At 40.0% G+C, this 19,624-nt stretch overlaps 2 protein-coding genes across 2 annotated transcripts; both read right to left on the bottom strand.

Annotated features, from left to right (window-relative positions):
• Positions 1 to 294: 294 nt before the first annotated feature.
• Positions 295 to 7,316, bottom strand: LOC140946715 (D-inositol 3-phosphate glycosyltransferase-like). Its single transcript, XM_073395819.1, has 4 exons — positions 7,028 to 7,316; positions 5,958 to 6,281; positions 3,405 to 3,564; positions 295 to 2,537 (listed from the first exon to the last, which is right to left on the bottom strand). The coding sequence occupies exons 2-4, from the start codon at positions 6,044 to 6,046 to the stop codon at positions 1,290 to 1,292; spliced, it is 1,497 nt and encodes a 498-aa protein (XP_073251920.1). The 5' UTR covers positions 6,047 to 6,281; positions 7,028 to 7,316; the 3' UTR covers positions 295 to 1,289.
• A 3,619-nt stretch (positions 7,317 to 10,935) lies between these two features.
• On the bottom strand, positions 10,936 to 16,928 carry LOC140946721 (uncharacterized). Its single transcript, XM_073395825.1, has 4 exons — positions 15,262 to 16,928; positions 11,996 to 13,689; positions 11,492 to 11,537; positions 10,936 to 11,207 (listed from the first exon to the last, which is right to left on the bottom strand). The coding sequence occupies exons 1-4, from the start codon at positions 16,922 to 16,924 to the stop codon at positions 10,936 to 10,938; spliced, it is 3,675 nt and encodes a 1,224-aa protein (XP_073251926.1). The 5' UTR covers positions 16,925 to 16,928.
• Positions 16,929 to 19,624: the final 2,696 nt, after the last annotated feature.

The following is a 19,624-nucleotide window of genomic DNA, read 5'->3' as shown; positions in this document are numbered from 1 at the left end:
AGTTCTATAAATAAATATTACCAACTGCCTTCGAACTAACAATAAAGATGCATTAAAATGCAAAATTTCTATGAATTAAATTGTAACTATAAATATATCTATGAAAAAATCAGGCATGTAATTGACTTGATACTTATAGAGAGTGCGTTAAAAACCAAACCAATCCGCTTGTTTTTAGACCAAACTGAGGCTCGAAGGGCCGAAAAAAAAATTTTTTGAGACCGGGTCCCCCACCCCTTATCTGAAGGCCTGGATCCACCACTGACAATGCACAGGAGCCGATGCATCATAGATCTGGCAATGTCATAGTGTGCACCACTGATTAATCCTCTCCCAATCATTGCAGTTCTATCAAAACATATCTACCAAACAAATAAACAACGCTTATTATAAAAGGTCTCCCAACACAGTTATTTACCGAAAAAGTGTTTGTTCGCTATCTTTATGCACAATATAATCATTACAATTACAACTTTGAGATCCTTTTTTTTAATTGTTGAATCGCATTCTTCTTGCAGATGAGGAAACGTTTTCACTTTTGCATTGTTGAATCATCAATCTGTACTATCTGCCAAGCTGACATTGAATCCACCGCGCATTTACCTTATTCCTGAGTTTTGGAATCACTTCCTGTCCTAGCTCAGCGGGATAATAATATCTGTGTTGAAAGCTTACAAGAAGGTCTAATTTTTGGGAAATTGGAATTTAGGAAGGATTTTGTCGTGTTTAACCACTCTTTGCTTCTAGGTAAGTTTAACATTTATTCTTCGAAATGTCAGAGAGGTATGCCTTTCCTTCAGGATTTTATTGCCAGGACAAGGCTTATAACTCTATAAAGGTCCATAAAACCATGGGAAAAGGGACAAACTGAACAAGAATCTTCAAAAGTGGGAAAAGTTAATCACGTGCCATTTCTAATAAGTGATGTTGTAGGAATCGATTGCAATTCATTTGCTTTGAGCGTTGTATTTTACTGCATCAGTTTAGGTGGGTCTAAGTGTTTTTGTTTTTTGTTTTTCCATTTTTCCTAAGAGGATGGTATATTTTTGATACTGACAGAAAGTACACTAAAAACTGGCGAATCAGAAAAATAGTAAAAAAATAAAATCTCTGGCAAAATCTAAATGACATTTAAGAAGTGTAACATCAGTTTTTGTTGATCTTTTGCTTCTAGCGTGTTGGTAAAGAGGCTGGTAATTTAAAAAGTAGTGGAATGCTTCCGGGGATTTCTCCAGCCTTATTGACCAACTGTCAGTGCTAGCATTGTTGTATTCAACAGTCTTTCATTTTTAAACGGATAAGAAACGACGAAACACACCACTAAAGTTTTTAGACCCAGAGTGAATTAAAAAAGAAGCTCGCATTTTTTTTACAAGCTTCTCACATTCTGTCTCCCACTTGTACTTTTTGTCGTAGGCCTCTCGGAGAGAGCAAGCTTCCTTTAGCCGGATTTCCCTTGGCGTTTCCCTCACACGACTAATAGCTTTGCCCCATTCTTCGGCATTGTCAGAATCAACCAAAAATGCCCTTCCAAAAGGAATAGTTTTAATAGCTTTTCCGATTCCCGAATTTTCGCTCACCAAAATCGGAAGTCCAGCGGAAAGTGCTTCAAGAGCAGTTAGGCCAAAGCCTTCCGTTCGAGACGGCATAACAGCGAGATCCGCCTCGAAAAAGAAAGGCTTAAGTGTGTCGCGACTCTTAACAAAGCCCTGCACAATTAGCTGAGAGGAAGGAATGCCACATTTCAAAAATTCGTCTGTTACTTCTTTTTCTTTCCCATTTGGTGCCCCGACAAATATTAGACGGTAGGTTTTGTTCTTTAACCCTGCTATAGCTTTAGCAGCTATATCGTATCCCTTTAGTTTAAAATCTTTCGAGTCACCCCGACCAAACACTAAGATGCGGAACTCTTCTCTCTCCTGACTGGCTTGCTCCGACTCTGCGAACTCCGAAAAAATTCCAGGTGTGATATTTATCACATCTTCATCTCTACCGTACAACCGAAGTTTGGCTGAGACAGCTTCCTTTAGCTTTGGTCCAACGGCCACGACCAAATCAGCTTCCTTACACAAATCTATTTCAGTTCGTTGTTTTTCCTCGCCTTCAGGAATCGCTGTTTCGCCTTCCTTAAACATTGCAAGCTCTTCACTGGCAGTGTGTACTATATGAACTCGTTTGCACCTGCGCTGTTTTGCTATGACCTGAGCTGGTGCTCCGAGCTTCTGACCATGGCCTATAACGACGTCAATGTTGAGATCATCAGAAGGAAAACACAATTTCATGATGCGATCAGACGTGGCCATCACTTCTGGTGTGGCAAGACGCACATTAAATTCACGAGCTTCCCGCTTCTCTTTTTCATCGTAAAGTAGCAGTAGAACGGTTACCTCTACATCAGGCTGACTTGCCAGGTGCTTTGCTAGTTCTCTGTTCAGCGTAGATAAACCGCCCTTTGAGGATCCCCACTCGTCTCCCAAAAGAGTGACTCTTAAAGGCCTTCTATCAAAAGAAATTGACGCTCTGTCAATTGCGTTGACCTACAGAAAGAGAAAAGAAGTACTGCATTTAAACATACACTAAAAGAGTAGGAACGATTAACATCATATGAGCTTAGTTTGCCCGTACAAAACATAATTTTAGTTAATGGTTTTGCACTGCCTATTGGAACCTTATCCCCATAAAAGCGGCGTGGCACGCAGCCGCTGCAATACAACAAGCTAATATATTAAGTAAAAGAACTCTCAAAATTCGTTGCGTTTAATCTTTATGCTTTATAGTATATGGAAGGAGGACCAGGAATATGAGACTTTAAAAGGCAAACAACGAAAATTGGAAGAAAGAGAGAACAGCTACCCAGATAAGCTAATTTCTTTCCCACGAGGAATATCATTTGCAAAAATATTCGTTTCCACTTTCCGAACTCGGCTCCAAATTAAAAATTTTTCCCACCGTTGATTTCGTAATACATGGTCAATTCAAGGAAGTATTAGTTATTATAAGCATATACATTTCGCTTAGTTTTGAAACAGAATTATAGCGCTTCTAAACAAGAGTAGTTTTTTGGTGTGTGCGACGTCCACCAAATCAGTGCAATGGCCAAGTGCCTTTATACTGTAGGCAACGTGGTGATGGGTTTTGTACTTCACGTGTACAGTGGCAATTTTCGTATGGTTTGCGGTATATACTGATCGTTTCGAAACAACTAATCCTGAAATTTTGGATAATATCGATAGCCCAGCACAATACTCACAGCCTGTTTGCAACAAAGATTTTAACAAAGTTCTCATTTCTTCGGGGCTGCTTTTTGAAATAAAATTCTATAAGATCAAATTATATTTTACAATTTACAGGAGCCCGAATCTGTTTAAATTTCTAAGCCCCAAATGACTGGCACAAAAACTTACCGTATGACCAGTGCTTTGAGTGGGAATTTTTAAGTGCAATTTACACAACGTAGTCCTCCCTCTTTGTTCCGAAGTCCTACAAAATTCTACTTGAGCAAGGTCTTTGTTATTAAACAGAAGAACTCGCAAGTCTTTCTTAAACGGTTGTTCCTCTCTTAACCTGCAAAAGTGAAAAGAATATACCCATGGAGTAGTATTACAGAGCCCAAAAATTCTTAACCTGAGTGAATTAAACGGAAAAAAAAAGCCTCATAAATACTTCTCCATGTTTTCTTTTATAATCGACCCCGCTTAATACAAACACCTCATTATAACGTACATTTTTCTTTGCCCCTGGGGAAAAGCCTTACATTGAAACTCAACCCGCTTAATACGGACACCCGTAAATGCGGACAACGGACACTTATTTCTTGCCCAATCAACAGATTCTCACAGAAGGTCAATCTCGCTAATGCAGACTCTTCATTGTCAACTGTGTGTTGTAATAAACCTTTCCTTTAAAACGTTGGCGCTACAGTTCAGCGGATAGCACGAATTTTAGACGTCAATTTCAGACTTACTATTTTGGCATCAAACGAGACATGCAGAGAACGGTTTTTGATTACTGAAGTAATGTATAAATGTGCGACTTTTAAGTGTTTCCCTTAATTAACATAGTCTGCGGAATGACGGCTTTGCGCATGTCCTGCTAGCCGGGATGCGGACGTCTCCTCTTTCAGACAGGCGTCAGCGCTCAGGTTGAGAAAGTGCAAAACCTGATTTCCTTACATCGCACAGAACTTGCAATGCTGACAATTTGTGTGTAGTGCCAGTGCTCCGTCGCAGAGCAAAGTGAGTGTTGCCTTTAAGGCACTGCAGCATACCAGTTGTAGGTAAAATCTACCTACTCCTCCCCTACGTCACAATTTTGCCCTAAGTGAGAAGTAAATGTTAATATTGACTCAGGGGAGGGGTAGGTGGACAGTTACCCAGAAACCTCCATTGATCCAAAATCTGTTCTCAGGTTAAACCAGAATTTCCTTTGTCTCCTATGGATAATCAGGGCTAAGAAACAAAGGAATTCTGAATCAAGTTAGGTTGAATAATGGTTTAACTTGAGATCGATTTTACCTACAACCACCATATTAGAGAGATTTAGAATCAAAGCAAAAATTAGATTCAAGAGGCAATTTCTCAGATGAGGAAATAAGCAGATGAAACTGCCAAAATAATTCTTATGGATGAAACTGCCACGAAACGACTGAAGATATAATGAACAGAAAACGACAAATAAAAGGAAAACTTCATCACGCAATGCAAGTTGACGTATGCTCTATGCCGTTGAAACGCGATTTTAAATCTTTCTATAAACCTTGAACAACCTCGAACTGTGAACTACAATTATCGAAAAAATCTGAACTTACCGTAAATCATCTATTAAGTTCCCCCTCTCAAATAAGACCCCGTCTCTAATACCCCCCCCCCCCCCCCCATTTTCAGAGCAGGAAAGTTAATAAGTCCCCCCCCCCCTCCCCCTCCCGTCCATCCTTATTCTTCACAAACAATTGACGTGGGCCGAAAACTATAAACCTTGAACAACCTCACAAACAATTAACGTGGACTGAAAACTATAAACCTTGAACAACCTCACAAACAATTAACGTGGACTGAAAACTATAAACCTTGAACAACCTCGAACTGTGAACTACAATTATCGAAAAAATCTGACCTTACCGTAAATCATCTATTAAGTCCCCCCTCTCAAATAAGCCCCCCGTCTCTAATAACCCCCTCCCCCCATTTTCAGAGGAGGAAAGTTAATAAGCCCCCCCTCCCCCTCCCCTCCATCCTTATTCTTCACAAACAATTAACGTGGACTGATCGGTTATGGTTTATTCAGGCTGGAAATTCATATTGTTTTTCAGGGTCTTCGGCCGCATGACCTCCAACTTCATGCGCTGAACGTTTTCAACTTTATGCTCTAGTTCTCTGTGGAGAATTGTTACCATTTTCTTATTGTTAGAAAAAGCAGTATAGCGCCTAATAACCACGAGTCCGTCCTTGAGAAACCTTGCTCCTGTTGATGCATTTCGCTAAATTAAATAAGCCCCCCTCTCTTTTAAGCCCCCACTCTCTATTAAGGCCCCGCCCTCAAAAGTGCTTAAAAAAAATAAGCCCTCCGGGGGACTTAATAGAGGATTACGCTAAGTAACCCTATACACAAGAGAAGCCTTAAGGCTAACAATATTTAAAAATACAGAGGAGGAAAAGGATTGGTACAGTTTGTTAGGGCGCGCCTTCTGTGTAGGAGGTTTCGAGTTCGATTCCCAGGTGTGACCTCAAATCCTTCTTTCGACTTCTTTTTTCCGTGTAGCTTTAAGCAGTTTCAAATATCCGTAAAAGAGAGCACTGCTGCAGAGAGGGGAAACAATTTTGGACATCATCCGACATGAGGTACAAACGGTTGACCGATGCTGAATGGTGATATCCAACGCTGGTCGATAGTTTGACCATGGGCTTTCTCCTCATTCTTAAGTTGTACGCAATATGGTTTTTATATACATGTATACTTACATGAGATAAAGATTCTTCAAGTCTTCCTCATTAGATGGGCATATTCCCTCTGATAAATGTACAAATGCTCTGTGATACCCGGGAATCATGTCTATGTCCGAACTTCCGGAAAAAGGCGTTATGTTATTTTCTTTAAGATCGCCTATCACCTGTCCTGTCAGGTGAGAAGGGCAGCAAATAAGATACAAAATGTTTGGAATATCCTGACAAAAGTAAGCGACGAAGTCTGCTGGTCTGGGCGGACTCTTTATAAGGTGTGTAAGGAAACTTTTAACTCCTACTTCAACAGCACTGCAGAAAGCCAAATCAAGAAGAGGAAAATACCTAAAATAAAGAGAAAAAAAGGTATTGGAGTGAAACTGGTTGATAAGGATTCTTCAAATGCCAGAGAATGAAAATGCGTCCAAATCACCATAACAATTGAACAAAATTTAATAGCCTTCGTAGCAAACATTTCCACTCGAGTTATTGCGCAAAAGTTGGAGGGAGAGCAAAAAAAACAATGGGCAAAGGACAGAGTCCCTCTTTATCGCTCTCGGTCTAATTTTCTCGTCGAACTCGCTTGATAATGCCTGTTATGCAGGCTATTTAACAAGAAGGTCCAATCACAGAAAAAGCTACGTAGCATACCGTTCCTGATCATAATAGAAAGACTTGGAGCTATTTGAAGCAAAAGCTAGCGTGTTGTAGTAGCCACCACAGAAATGGTGACAGTAAGTAAAAACATTATCACAGGCCAGTTCCACTACACATACTTTAACACGAATAAAACCACCAAGTTGATCACATGACCCACAACAATTAATTTTATTTCTAATACCTTTTCCGCTTCTGGCAAAGTGAAACTTTCTTAATTTAATAACAGGGATGAGTAGAGAGCTGACAGTTACGACCAGCTATTTAGAAAATCCTTAAATACGAATGACCAAGACCAGGTTTTATGAGCCCGCGAGACTGAGCTCCCCACCCAAACCCTTGTTTTCACTAAAACCGCTGGACGCCACAACCTGGTTGAGGTCATTGTTATCTGAGGTCTTCCAACGATTTATCTCCCTTCCATCTTGTCTTACCCAGAAAATCGTTCCACGTAGATATTTACAAACTTCCCATCAAAACTTGCGGGTTTCACAAGATCATCAGTGATTTCGATCCATTTTTTTGGTCCATCATCAGACTTCAGGAACAATACTCTGACGCGACACGTTGTGGGAACTTGAGTCAAGACTTGTTGCTCACGAAGAGAAATTGGTAATTGAATGATGACAGGTTTTATGAACTGAAGAGCTTCAGAACAGTTGATGCGCAGAACAGGCCCAGGAACCAATTGTCCTCCTTCAAATTCTTCATTTGGAACTTCTTGTACCTGTTCCGTTAGAAATAATAGGGAGCTTGAGCAACGACGACGGCGATGTTAACGAGAACGGCAAAAAAGCAATAGGTTTACATTGGCAAAACAACAACTTTGCACGTGCATCAGGCTTTTTTGTACATTTCTTTGCCGTCGCTGCACGACTACGGCGGGAATTGCCTAATTTCATGTTTTTTCGACCACGTGAACATACGACGACGAATCTCTGTTACTCTTTTTAAACTTGGACATTTTTCTTAAGAATTCAACTCCAGGAGAGTTCATAGATCGCGAAGTTACTTTTTAAGCGACTTTTTTGCCCCGTTGCTTAATAATCACTTGGGACCTCACGATTTGACAACAGCGACGCCAATGAAAACGTCGCTGAAAAATAGACTTCGCGTCCTTTGAAACTTTTTTGCCCTTATGCCAAGTCACCCAGTTACTTGAAAGTAGGGAAGTTAGGTTGGAACTGAAGGGAGGGGACCGCGTGCGAGTTCAGCCGGAGAGATAGTAGTCAACTCAAAATTTGGTCATTTCACGTTGTAGTTGTGCAAGGACGGAAAAGAAATGTACAAAAAAGCGTGATGAACGTGCAGATTGTGTTGCTAATTAAACTTACTGCCTTTTTGACGATCCCGTTGCCGTCGCCGTTGTATTTTCGTAAGGTCCTTACTATCTGCCAGTTGTCAATTCAAATATATTCTTTCAAAGTCCGAAAGTGACATGGCCCTAACACGAAAGACCAACTCACGTGGTAACGATCTCACCCACTTGGGCATAATTTGGTCAGTCACTTGGCCCAGCAATACCACACCTTAGGTTGTCCTCATTCAGAAATCAGTTAACTTTCATAAGCCTCGTCGCTGATTTGGTCCTTACATTACTTCTTCATTACAGCTTTGCACCTTGACGAAAGTAAAAAGACTAAATCAAACGTACCTTTAATTCCAAAGGAAAGTCTGCGTTAGGAGCAACAGCATTCTCAGGGATGGTAACTGTCACGTCTGGATGGTCAGGATGGCTGAATGAGCCGCCTTTGGATGAGATGGTGTAAGTCGGAGAAGACTTCAGACGACAAACAACTGCGTATGTCGAGCACTCAGTGATGTCAGCTTCAGCAACAGGAAAGAAAAAGTCCGGTATTTCCATGTCTGAAGGGTAATCGTCTTCGACCTCTGTATTGAGAATCAGATATTTATGAAAATGTAACTTTGTTTTCTCCCCCTCCTTCTTCCCATTGACGCCCAGGAAACTTTTATATACGTTTATGAAATTTAACAATTATTCCACGAGTGCGCGTTGGATATGAAATGGTACATAGCCAACGACTAGGCGCGTAGCGCCGAGTTCGCTACGATCATCTCATATCCAACAAGCGCGAGTGGAATAATTTTTTTTATCAAAAAACGCCCACAAAACATCGAGAATTCGTTCCGACTTCATTTGTAAAAACAACTGATGTTCAGCTTGTTCTTAATTTTGAGCAAACGCGTACAGTTACCATATTTGGTCGGGCTCGAGGAATAACTGTTTTAGTAAAATCCAACTAGTTGGTCAAAAATATCGAGACAAAACAACTTTAGCTAGTTAAAGCTAAACTTAAATCATTTTTTTCCCGCCAAATTGCCGGCGCTTTTCGCTACTAGTTGGCTATAGATGGTTTTCACTGTGACGTCATCAAATTGTAAAGTCAAAATAGCGAGGTTTTACGATTTCTTATTTACACTAGGTTGAAGAAAAACAAAAAGTAATTCTTTGTACAAGTTTCCATTTTAGTAGCATGTTTCATTTCGAAAATACAGCAATTTGAACTTCCGAGTTTTCACAGTGCGTAACACCAAAATAGGAATGCTGTCTCGTTGAAGAAAAGTCTCTCCTCTTGATTTTCAGCAATATAACCACTTCAAGTATTAGAAGATATGTTTATGCGTACGTACGCTACTTCTCGAGTGAAAAGAAGAACTTTTAAAGAAAAAGTAAACTCCAGGTGTTTTTGTTGATTTCCGGCGGCCATATTGGTGCACCAAAACGGTGCACCAATATGGCGTCTCCATACAAAGTACTACAAAGGTGCGTGAAACGTTTCGCCAAATAACTCAGAAACTATGGGTCACAAAGACCTGAGACTTGGACAAATTGTTTATATATTAGTCTTTTATAACATTTCATTTTCTTGGTTTCTTCCACTGGACGGTTGCCAATTTTATTTTTTGTTGCGTGACAGTGAAAACGATCTATAACATATAGACTAGTAGTAGCTCAACCAATCAGAACGCAGCATTGATAATAGACCACTAGTTTGATTTTACTACTGGCTCGTATACCATGATGGCTAAGCCAATCAGAGCTCTAGAATTGCATGATTCAGTCTTTGATAAAGATTTTTATACCTTGTCGACACTGCACGTTCCTGGTTCCATCCAGATCTTCCCACTTATTATTCGCCTTGTCAACCAGTCTTTTTATCACCAGTTCATAGCCAAGTAGGTCCGGCGCACTGTGAGATAGCGACAACTTTACCTTGGTGTTAAATTTCGGGTCTTGGCCAGAAGATAGTTCGATAACATTGCTAGTAATGGCCTCATGCTCCTGCAAAGGGGGTGAACAGGCACTGTACCTCCACCTGTGGACCACTATTGACTTAGGCTCAGACACAGCATCACGAGGGAACATCACGAGAACACCCCCTTGTTTAACGGTCCAATTGGTACCTTCACTTGTTACTGTTCCTCTGCAATCAATCAGAGTTTCAGCAGTTGGCTGATTTCAATACATCGTCTATTGGAAAAAACACTGAATGGACAGGACACTAAATAGTGGCCGGTGCTCATGTACGTTATAGGCGAGATTGCGACGGTTAAAGACTTGATGACACAGTCAAACCTCCACTAACGGTCCCCTCTCCACAACGGCCACTATTTTGTACCGGTGGACAGTACATACAGTACATACATTGTTTAAACCTGTCTTTAACGGCAATGGCCACCAAAGCGTGTCCCTAACTGCCACGAATGATAATCTATCGACTGATAAAAAAGTCAAGAATGGTTATGAAATTTGATCCGTATGGCGCGTTCCATGATTAATCGCGGCAATTGTATTTTGATTGTGTTCCATTCTTACTGCTGCAGGAAGCATAAATATTAATTGCCTACGATACTTTAGCAAATGTTGGGAACCTTGTCGATTGATTGTCGCGTTAAAATTTTGATTCAAAACATTATTGAAGTTTTTTGTGTATTTTATCTCTGTATATTATAATGATTGGATTACCGTTATGGGATAAAGTAAGCATGAACTTAGCACAATACTCTCTAAAATAAATTTTTCACCCCATAACGGCCTCCTCTCCACAACTGCCACGTTCTTCTGTCCCCAAGGTAGTCGTTGGGGAAGGTTCAACTGCATCTGCTAGCGGCTGGTGAGTGTGCGTCCTCTTTTCTTTCTTTCTTTCTTCCTTTTTTTCTCATAACGACAACATTTTTAGGGACGACATTTTTAAGGGAGGCAGTGTGACCGTGCGGTTAGTAATCATGTTCAATTCTCTTACCTTGATATGAAGGGAAAAATACGTTTAAATAATTATTGTCGACTCGACGAATAAATTGTTGAGTGCAAAAATGATACTTACTCGAACACAGCTACAAAACGACCTTCGACTTCAGTTTCGTCCTCAGACCCAACTTCAACCTCTTCTTCAGACACTACCTCCAAAACTTCCCCCGACACTTCTGTGGCCACTGCCTCAGATACTTCTACCTGAGTGGCTCCTGAAGATATCGCTTCAATGTCTTCATCAGCTTCAAATTCCTCTTCCTCTTCACTACCACTCTTAGGGGTTTGTTCGGGTGAAAGTTTTTTTTCTGCTCTAAGGACTTGCGGGGTCAACGCTTGAATGACTAGGATAAAGAAAGGCCTTAACTATGGCAAATAATTATAATTAATAAAATTATGGGAGTACCATTAAATACCTGGTTCACATATAAACAAAAATCGTCTACGAATATCAAAACGAAAAGATCAGCTGAGCTTAATTAAACAGTAACACGACGACAACTACATAACGAACCTCAAAAAAGAACAACATTTACAGGTTAAGCAAGCAAGACAACTTCTCTGATACAGACCATTTTTGCCCATGTCTCTTGTATTTTTTTTAAAGGAAAAATATGACATACGCTACCTTTTTGAATTACCCCGGGACCTGCTTCCTTTTCCTTCTTCAAAGCCTAGCAAAAGTACGTCAAGCAAAACAGACAAATGTCGAGTTATGAAGCATACGGCCTTATAACAACATGACAGACTTATTTCAAATAACAAACGGGCGCTTGACTTTTGTTGTCGCTTTCACCACTTTCTAAGCTGAATGTTTCTGACCTCCTTTTTGTCAGAAGTGTCACAATGCAATTTTTTCAGAAACTTTCCAATTTTGCCTTTCAATATCCTACCAGAACAATGATGGTGTTACAATAGGTCTGGAGGTACCTCTCTATCAAAGAAAAAGTCAAGTGGGGATGTTCATCTCGACGGCCTCCAAGACCTACGGCCAAGTACAAAACATATACGATTTACTCTAAACAAAAATGGGGTAAAACCTTGTACATCCGTAAATCAAAACACTGGATCGGCAAGAGGGCAAGTTCATCTAGAAAACACTAATACTAGTTGCATTACTAAACATTCTTACCTGTAAGGCATCGCGGTATTCATTCTTTCTTTTACGATCTCCAATCGACGTGGCCACTTCTTTCAGTTCATTCAGCAATCTTTTTATCTCAACATTCTTCATGTCACTGCGCCGAATTTCTAACAATCTATCACCAAAGCTCAAAGCTTCTTTTCCGTATCTCTTACAAAGATCTTTCATTTCAAGTTCTTGGCATAGCTGCAGTATTCCGTTGATTATTCTCCAACTCGTCAACAACTTTTCTCTTGGCTCCTCTTTGTCTTTTCCTTCTACCCACTGCCTTTGCCAGGTTGTCAAGAGGTTTTCTCGAAAACCTTTAATACTTCCTTTATCTCCGAAGTCTTCATACAAATTTTCTACGGCTTTCCTCAGCGTTGATTTCTCCTGTGTCTTCTCGCCAACAAAGTCAGACCTGAGAAGGACTTTCTTAAACAGTTTCATCTTCCCCTGTTTGTGCTTACGAAGTTTTTCATGCTCATCGTGCCGACTAGAGAATTCAATTAACTTGTCCAAGAAGGCAGTTCTCTCTCTCAGCAGTTCATTAAGCACTTTGTTGTCTGTGGCCCCGTCAAATTCATTGTTAAAGCTTTGCTCAGTAATTCCTTGCATTCCATCATAGAACCAAAGAGCTTCTTTTTCGTATTTGTCTGTGAGAGCTTTTTCTTTCTTATCTGTCATTCCAAACTTACTGGTTCTTTTCTTCAGTAGAAATAGTATGGCGTCAATAATCTCCTTATTGTAAGGAGTAAAGTTAAATTGTGGAGAAGCTTTCTCTTTGTCTTTGTCTTTCTCTTCTTTCCAGAAACGCTCACAAAACGCCAAAGCGTCTTGCCTAAACTCTTCTGTTTCTTTTTCGGCGCCTTTCTTCTCTAAGAATTCATGCATATCAAAGACGCCTTTAATAATAAGCCTCCAAACCGCACTGTGGTTCCCAGCACCCAATAATTTCTCCATTTCCCAAGCTTCTAAGAAAAAGTCCAAGGCTTTGTCATAAGTCTCTAACTTTACTTGAATAACTCCCAGTTGAAAAATGCTTCGCACAGTATCCGGGTGATTTCCAAGAATTTTAAGTCTGATTTTAAACGCCTTCTCTGCCTCCTCTTCAGCTTCTTTATACTTTTCTTGGCGAACAAAAACATTGGCGAGATTTCTACGAAACAGTGCTTCATCTTCATATCCCAAACTTTTGAGCTCTTTTAAAAGTTCGAGAGCATCTTTGTAGCATTTCACTGCCATGTCATACTCTCCTTTGTCCTCATGAACTGTGCCAATCTGATTCTTGTAAACTGGCATGTCGTAATGATAATCAGAGCCGGATAATTCTTCTCGCATTTTAAGTGCCTTGCTGTAAAACTCGAGGGCTTTCTCCGGTCTGTCAAGTCCGTAATAACAATTCCCTAGAGCGTTGTAACACCTGGCAACATTGGTGTCAAGTTTTAACGGACCCTCCATGAGGTCTAAGGAGGACTCTAAGCATTCAATCGCTTTGTGGTAGTCTCTGTTTTGGTAATAGATTTCTCCCTCAAAATACAAGTAGAGCCCTTGGGTCAGCTTGAAAGATTCGGTAGATTTGTCATCAACTTGTTTTAATGACGTGGATGCCTTCGCCAATACTTCAAAGGCTTTATGAGCACCCTGAGCTTCGGAGACCAGCCTAGCTTCCCAACATCGTAACTGAGAGCGAAATAAAGAACCTGCAAAAAGAGGGCACTTTACATTTGCAACAATAATTGTAAACTTTGACACGCTGAGTCTATTTGATTCTCTTTGTAAATATACCTCAGTTGTCAGAGTGCTAGAGAAAATGGCAGTGTTAATTTGAAGGCTGTGTTGCACTGTGGTGATAGCAGCAGGGACAGTAGCAGTAGCAGTGCAAGTGGTGGTAGAAGTGTCAGATGTAGTGGTTGTGGTAGTGGTGGTAATACTAAGAGTGCTACATGTAATTCATAGTGGTGGCAAGAGTAGTAGTGGTGATGGCTGTGGTACTCTGGTGCAATAGTGACAGTGGCAGTGGTTATGGTGCTGTTAGTGGTGGTGGTGGTGGTAGTAGTAGTAGTATTGGTAATGGTACATGTACTGGTAATGGTGGTGGTGGTAGCAACAGTGTAATAGTAGTAAAGGAAGTAGTAGTTTTGGTAGTAGTGGTCATGGTAATGTAGAGGTGGCGGTGGCGGTAGAAGTAGTGGTTGTTGTATTGGTAGTGGCGGTGGTAGTAGTAGTGGTGGTTGTGATATTGGTAGCAGTGGTGGTGGTAGCAGTAGTGGTGGTTGTGAAATTGGTAGCAGTGGTGGTGGTGGTAGTGGAACTAGTAGGGGTGGTGGAAGTGGAAGTAGTGGTGGTAGTGGTAGTGGTAGTGGCAGTGGTATAGTGGTAGTAATAGAATGCTTCATTTGTATGACCATTACATTTTACAGTATAACAAAAGCTAATGTTGATTTCTAAAATTAATTTCAAAGCAAGTGGTCGTGGTGGAGGTGGTGGTGGCGGTAGTGGTAGTCACTGTTCTCCTTATCAGGTGGTAAACAGTAAAAATTTACTACCTGAAGCAACAGTTCTAACCACCTGCGACTGCTTGAAGGTTTAGTAGATTTTACAAAACAAAGGTTATGATCCGATCACATTCTCACAAGAAAAATCAATAAATATTTATGGAAAAGTAATAAAGTACATGTATATATACACAGCTTTTCTTTTTATCATGGGCCATACATTTAGAAAGAGATCATTGAAGACAGAGTAAAATTATTGGAATCAAATGCATGTTTTAAATTGTTATCTAAAGATAACAATGGCTGATTTGCATAAAATAGGTCTTAAAATGAGGGAATGACATTTCAGATTGAACTTAGCTCCTAAATTTCCCTGCAAGGGTGGGGCCATGTCCCTCATTCCACTACCCCCCTACCCACCAGCAAAGTGGGCCTCTGGTGCATATTTTTTGCTTTACTGGCTATGGATGGTCCCTTACTTGCTCAGCTAAAATTTACGGAAAATTCTGGGTAATGGTAGTGGTGGTGGAAGTAGTATTGGTAAAAGTGTGGTTATGGCAGTAGTACTTGTGGTGTTAGCATGCACTGGAAAAGTCCACTTTGTTTAAATAAATGGGTGGCAACAGCATTTGCTTCAATGAAAGAATTCTGAAATTTTTTAGTGCAGTATTTGGGATGAAAATAAAAAGCTAGAAACCAATTTGACACCTGGGTAAAAAGTCATGCAGAGATTTTGGTCATTTCCTTGTAACAAAATAATGAAAAGAAAAAACATACCTAAGTTTCCATCATCTTTGCACATCTCTGCCCAGGAATTGAACAGCTTAGTCTGCTTGTTTCCAGGCCACATGGCATTAAAAAGGGAAACAATCAATGCACATTCATGGTATCCACCCGGAACAGTAAAGTACTCTGGTAACAAGGCAAGGTCAATTGCAAACTCAAAGTTTGGACGATCTCTTTTAAACTCGTTGAATGCTCTGATGTAGCTCGCCTCTATTAATCCAGCAATTCGTTTCATCTTTGACATAAAGTGCTCATAAAATCGGCCCTTCGCTTCAGTGTAGGATTCATAGAACATGGCATCATTTTGAATGCTCTCAGCATACTTTCTTAAAAGTGGATGAATGTCATACATCAACTGCTTGGCATCTTCGTCAACTACGTAAATAATTTCATTGGTTACTAGTCCTTCAAGCTGTGCCACTGCTTCTGACATTCTAACACCAAGAATTTTGGCAGCAGTGGAAGCAGTAAAGGGCCCATGAAACAAGGATACTGATACAGCAGAAACCCTCAAAATGTCAGATGGCAGGGTATCAAACATTTCTCTTATCACTGACATTTGCTCATCATCGATGCCTTCTTCTTCAGAATTAAAAGGTTTTTCTCCTGTATCCTCTTCATATTTTGATTTCACAGGAACTCCAGCTTCCTCTTTAGAGTTCATTTCTATCCCATCAATCAGATCACTGGGAGATTTTCTCCTTTGTTTCAAAATTGCAGATATTCCTTTCAACAGCAATGGGACTCCTTTGCAGATGTCAAGAAGCTGTTTCTTCTGCTGTGCCTCAACATGAAATGTTTCTGTAGGAAGCAAGATTTTCTCTGAAAAATTATTTGTAAGAGGTTGCAACTTAAAATCAGACACCTTCTCTGAATCATTCAGCTGAGTCCTCGAAGTCAGAAGCACATTTAATGAACCTTTCTCGTCATCAACCTTTGACAGCTTTCCCAGGAAGTATAAAAACTGTGTTTTTACGTTCTTGCCCTCCTTCCCCTTTCCTTCAGTGAAATGATCCACATTGTCGAGAAGTAAAAGAATAGGAGGACCTTTGCTTCTCACTTTCAACAGGCCATGAATTCTTCCAACAACAGTACCCATATCTAAACGAACGTCTAGGATGTTTAGGTCAAGTTTACCCATGATGTTCAGATAAACCGCCGTCATATCTTTAGCTTCTCTTAAATCAAAGACATATTTCTCACCAGCCCATTTATCACAAATGTTCCTAGCAAGAGTTGTCTTTCCCACTCCAGCGGATCCATACAAATTAACAACAAAAGGCTTCATTTTAAGTTTTTCCGTAATCTCCTTGAACTCCTCAATTCTTCCGTGTAATTCCTTTTGCGGCTCAGGCTGTGATGGGTGGGAGGTCTCAAAGTCTTCAACGCTTTTGTTAATGTCATGCTCATTGTTTGATCTTGTAGCAATGAACTCCTTGATTAGAGTCAGTTTTTTACTCGAGACATAACCGAACTTACACAAACGATCCAAACATGACAACAAGTCTTGATTTCCCAGCGATTTAAATTGCTCTCCATAAATTCGTTTTGAAGACTTCACGACATCCTCTGATTCAGCTGGAGAAAACTTCGAGGATATGTCCCTAAAAAGTTGATTTAGTTCAGATGGGCTTTCCACCAAAGTGGACGCCATCTTTGATTGCACCGCTGGCCAAAAGGAACCCGGAAGTACTTAGTCTTCCGCGGCTGGAATTGTCACGCGAACGTCACCTCTAGTCACGCACATTTCATATAGACCTTGGACAGGGTAAGTTTAAGCTAGTTGTTTTGGGGACGGATGTCTGGAACCGGAATAAGCAAACCCCAAATTCCAGTCATCGTGTTAAACCATTCCCTGTTCCAAAACAAGCAACAAAGAAAACAAAGGGAAAACGGTACACTGAACCCCAGGCAAACGACAAGAAAACTAGCAATCTCCTTCCCGTCTCCCCTCGCCCCCACTAAAATAATCGATAACGGCAATTAAAAATGACAGTATCAGGGGTATAATTATTTTCATGGAAGAATTTAGAATAGGCTCGATAGAAGTGGTTAGGGCTTTTAATACCCTCTCCCACCCATACCCTGACAGGGGAGGGGGGGTGGTGTCAAGGTCAGGTTCCCCTACACTCCCTTACTAATATAAAGTCTGAAGATGTTCTTAGACACGAAAACCTTGCTTAAACTTTGGCTTAATCCTCGGTTAAACTTAATCATCTTTCGAGGAAACGGGCCCTACAGGTGTCTTGGAGAGATTTGATTGTAAACAGGTTGACATACGCAACATTAAAAACCCAACCATCCCAAGGAATTGCCTTTTTCTCTCTGAATAACAACCAGTGGAAAAGCAACATGAAACAACAACAACATGAATAAAAGAAAAAAGTAAAAAAAAAAAATACTTTGAGATATTTTGCCAAATCTGTTTCCCTGCCCATTGGTTTAAAGACAATGACGACTTTATGGCAGGTAACTGCAATCATAAAAATCCAAGAAGAGCCTCCTGAAACATGTCAGAGGCAAAAACAAATCTTACTTTCCAAGTCCAAATTCTTCACCCACTGTCCCATTCAAATTTGATCTTAGTGGCGAAAATATATTATTGTGCCTAGAACTTTTCCAGTCCAGAAATAGGCAAATATCACCCTTTTAATCAAGGTATTTATTTTGAACATGTATGGACTGGTGGAACAGTTTCCTATCATGCATTTTAGATTAAATCAGAAGCATATGCTTCTGATTAAATATAATAAATACAGTACTTTATTTAAAAAAACTGTGGTGTAAATAAGATATGAAAATTAAAGTATATACATAAAATATCAAAAAACCGGTACATATGATAAAAAAAGATATTAATATACTAAATAACATTTATAAAACTAATACTTTACACCTATCAGTTTGCCTGAGGTACTCAACAACTTATTAACACTATAGGAATTACATGAAGATAGAATACTAAACGTTTCTCAGTTTCTAGAGTGCAGTGTCTGTGTGTAGAATAACATTAAGAAATTTTTTTCTTTTTTGTGAAGAGACATATTTATTTACATTAAACATTAGAATAAGCGTGTGAGATGTGGCAACTGAATTTAAGTGCTTGTCTCACTATAACTAATACCAGGTACAACTCACAGACCTGACTCAAAGTATACGAAAATAGAATTTTGATGACCCAAACCACAAGAGGAGAGGGTGGAGTGTCTTATCCGACCTCTCTGTATGTTCTGACTTATACTCACGTATATATTGATCTTCAATTTTATCCTTGGTTTAACTTTTTTTTTCTTTTGTTTCAAATTAATTATCATACATTACTGTACCCTAAAACGAAGAAAAAGAAAATTTAAACCAAGGATAAAATTAAACCACAACATATATTATCAGCTACAACATAAATACCCTGTACTTGGTACACTAATATAAAGGAAAAAGATATTCCAACAATTAAAAGTACGACATAGATTACTGTAAATTCAGTGCAAAGAAAATAATAAAATTCTAATCAGTCAGTTGCAACAAAATCGCTGTGCTAAATCTCTACGTTTCACGCGTATGTCACACAGCGCTTTGTTCAGAACACGGTAAGTAGGAGCTGAGCCCTCTCTTTCTTTCCAGTTCATGAACATGGCGTAAGCTTTATCAGCAATTTTGTCATTGTCTTTGTCAAATGCTTCCAGCTCTGCTTTATCGAAGGTTAGCCGACGCCCAGGCGTTTTCCAATGGTCAGGGATTTTTTGCGACAGATCTTCTAGTTCATCGTCTGTTGGAATCCCTTGCGTCACTTCTCCTGCAAAGACTGAAAAAAAAACTTAAAGGTACTATGTGACCGCATTACCTCAACTTACTTCGAACAAAAAAGGAATGAGGGAATCAATGCATGCAAGAAAAAAAATTGTGAAAGGAGTAAATGGTTTAACAGAGAAATTCACTTTTACGAGTGCATAAAAGGAAGATCAATGAGCTAATAAGGATGTGGGAGTATGGGTGGGTAGGTGGGTGGTTAATGGGAGGTTGGGTTGGTGGCTGGGCAGGTGGGGGGTGGGGGGGGGGAGTTGGTCAGTGGATGGATGGATGAACTTAGCATAACTGGAAAGTGCATAAGTGAAGGAACAACAAAATTAAAAAGCGATTCCGGTAGTCCAGGCTTCTGTTGTTGAAACTGACAAATACAATAACCTGTTGCTTTATTAAATGTTTTCAGTTGTAGATTAATAGTCAAGGAAAAGTTCCTTAACCCATTCACCCCTGAACCGCCCATAACCGCCCGTGCGGATCCAGGTCCTTTCTACCCTTTGTGACGTCATCAGTTTTAATGGTCAAGGACAACTTTCTTCGCTAACTTGTGTAG

Source organism: Porites lutea, chromosome 8 (genome assembly GCF_958299795.1).
Source record: "Porites lutea chromosome 8, jaPorLute2.1, whole genome shotgun sequence".
In the NCBI taxonomy this organism is placed as follows: domain Eukaryota; kingdom Metazoa; phylum Cnidaria; class Anthozoa; order Scleractinia; family Poritidae; genus Porites; species Porites lutea.
The sequence above is the reverse complement of the archived record's forward strand: the minus strand, read 5'-3'. Positions and strand labels throughout refer to the sequence as shown.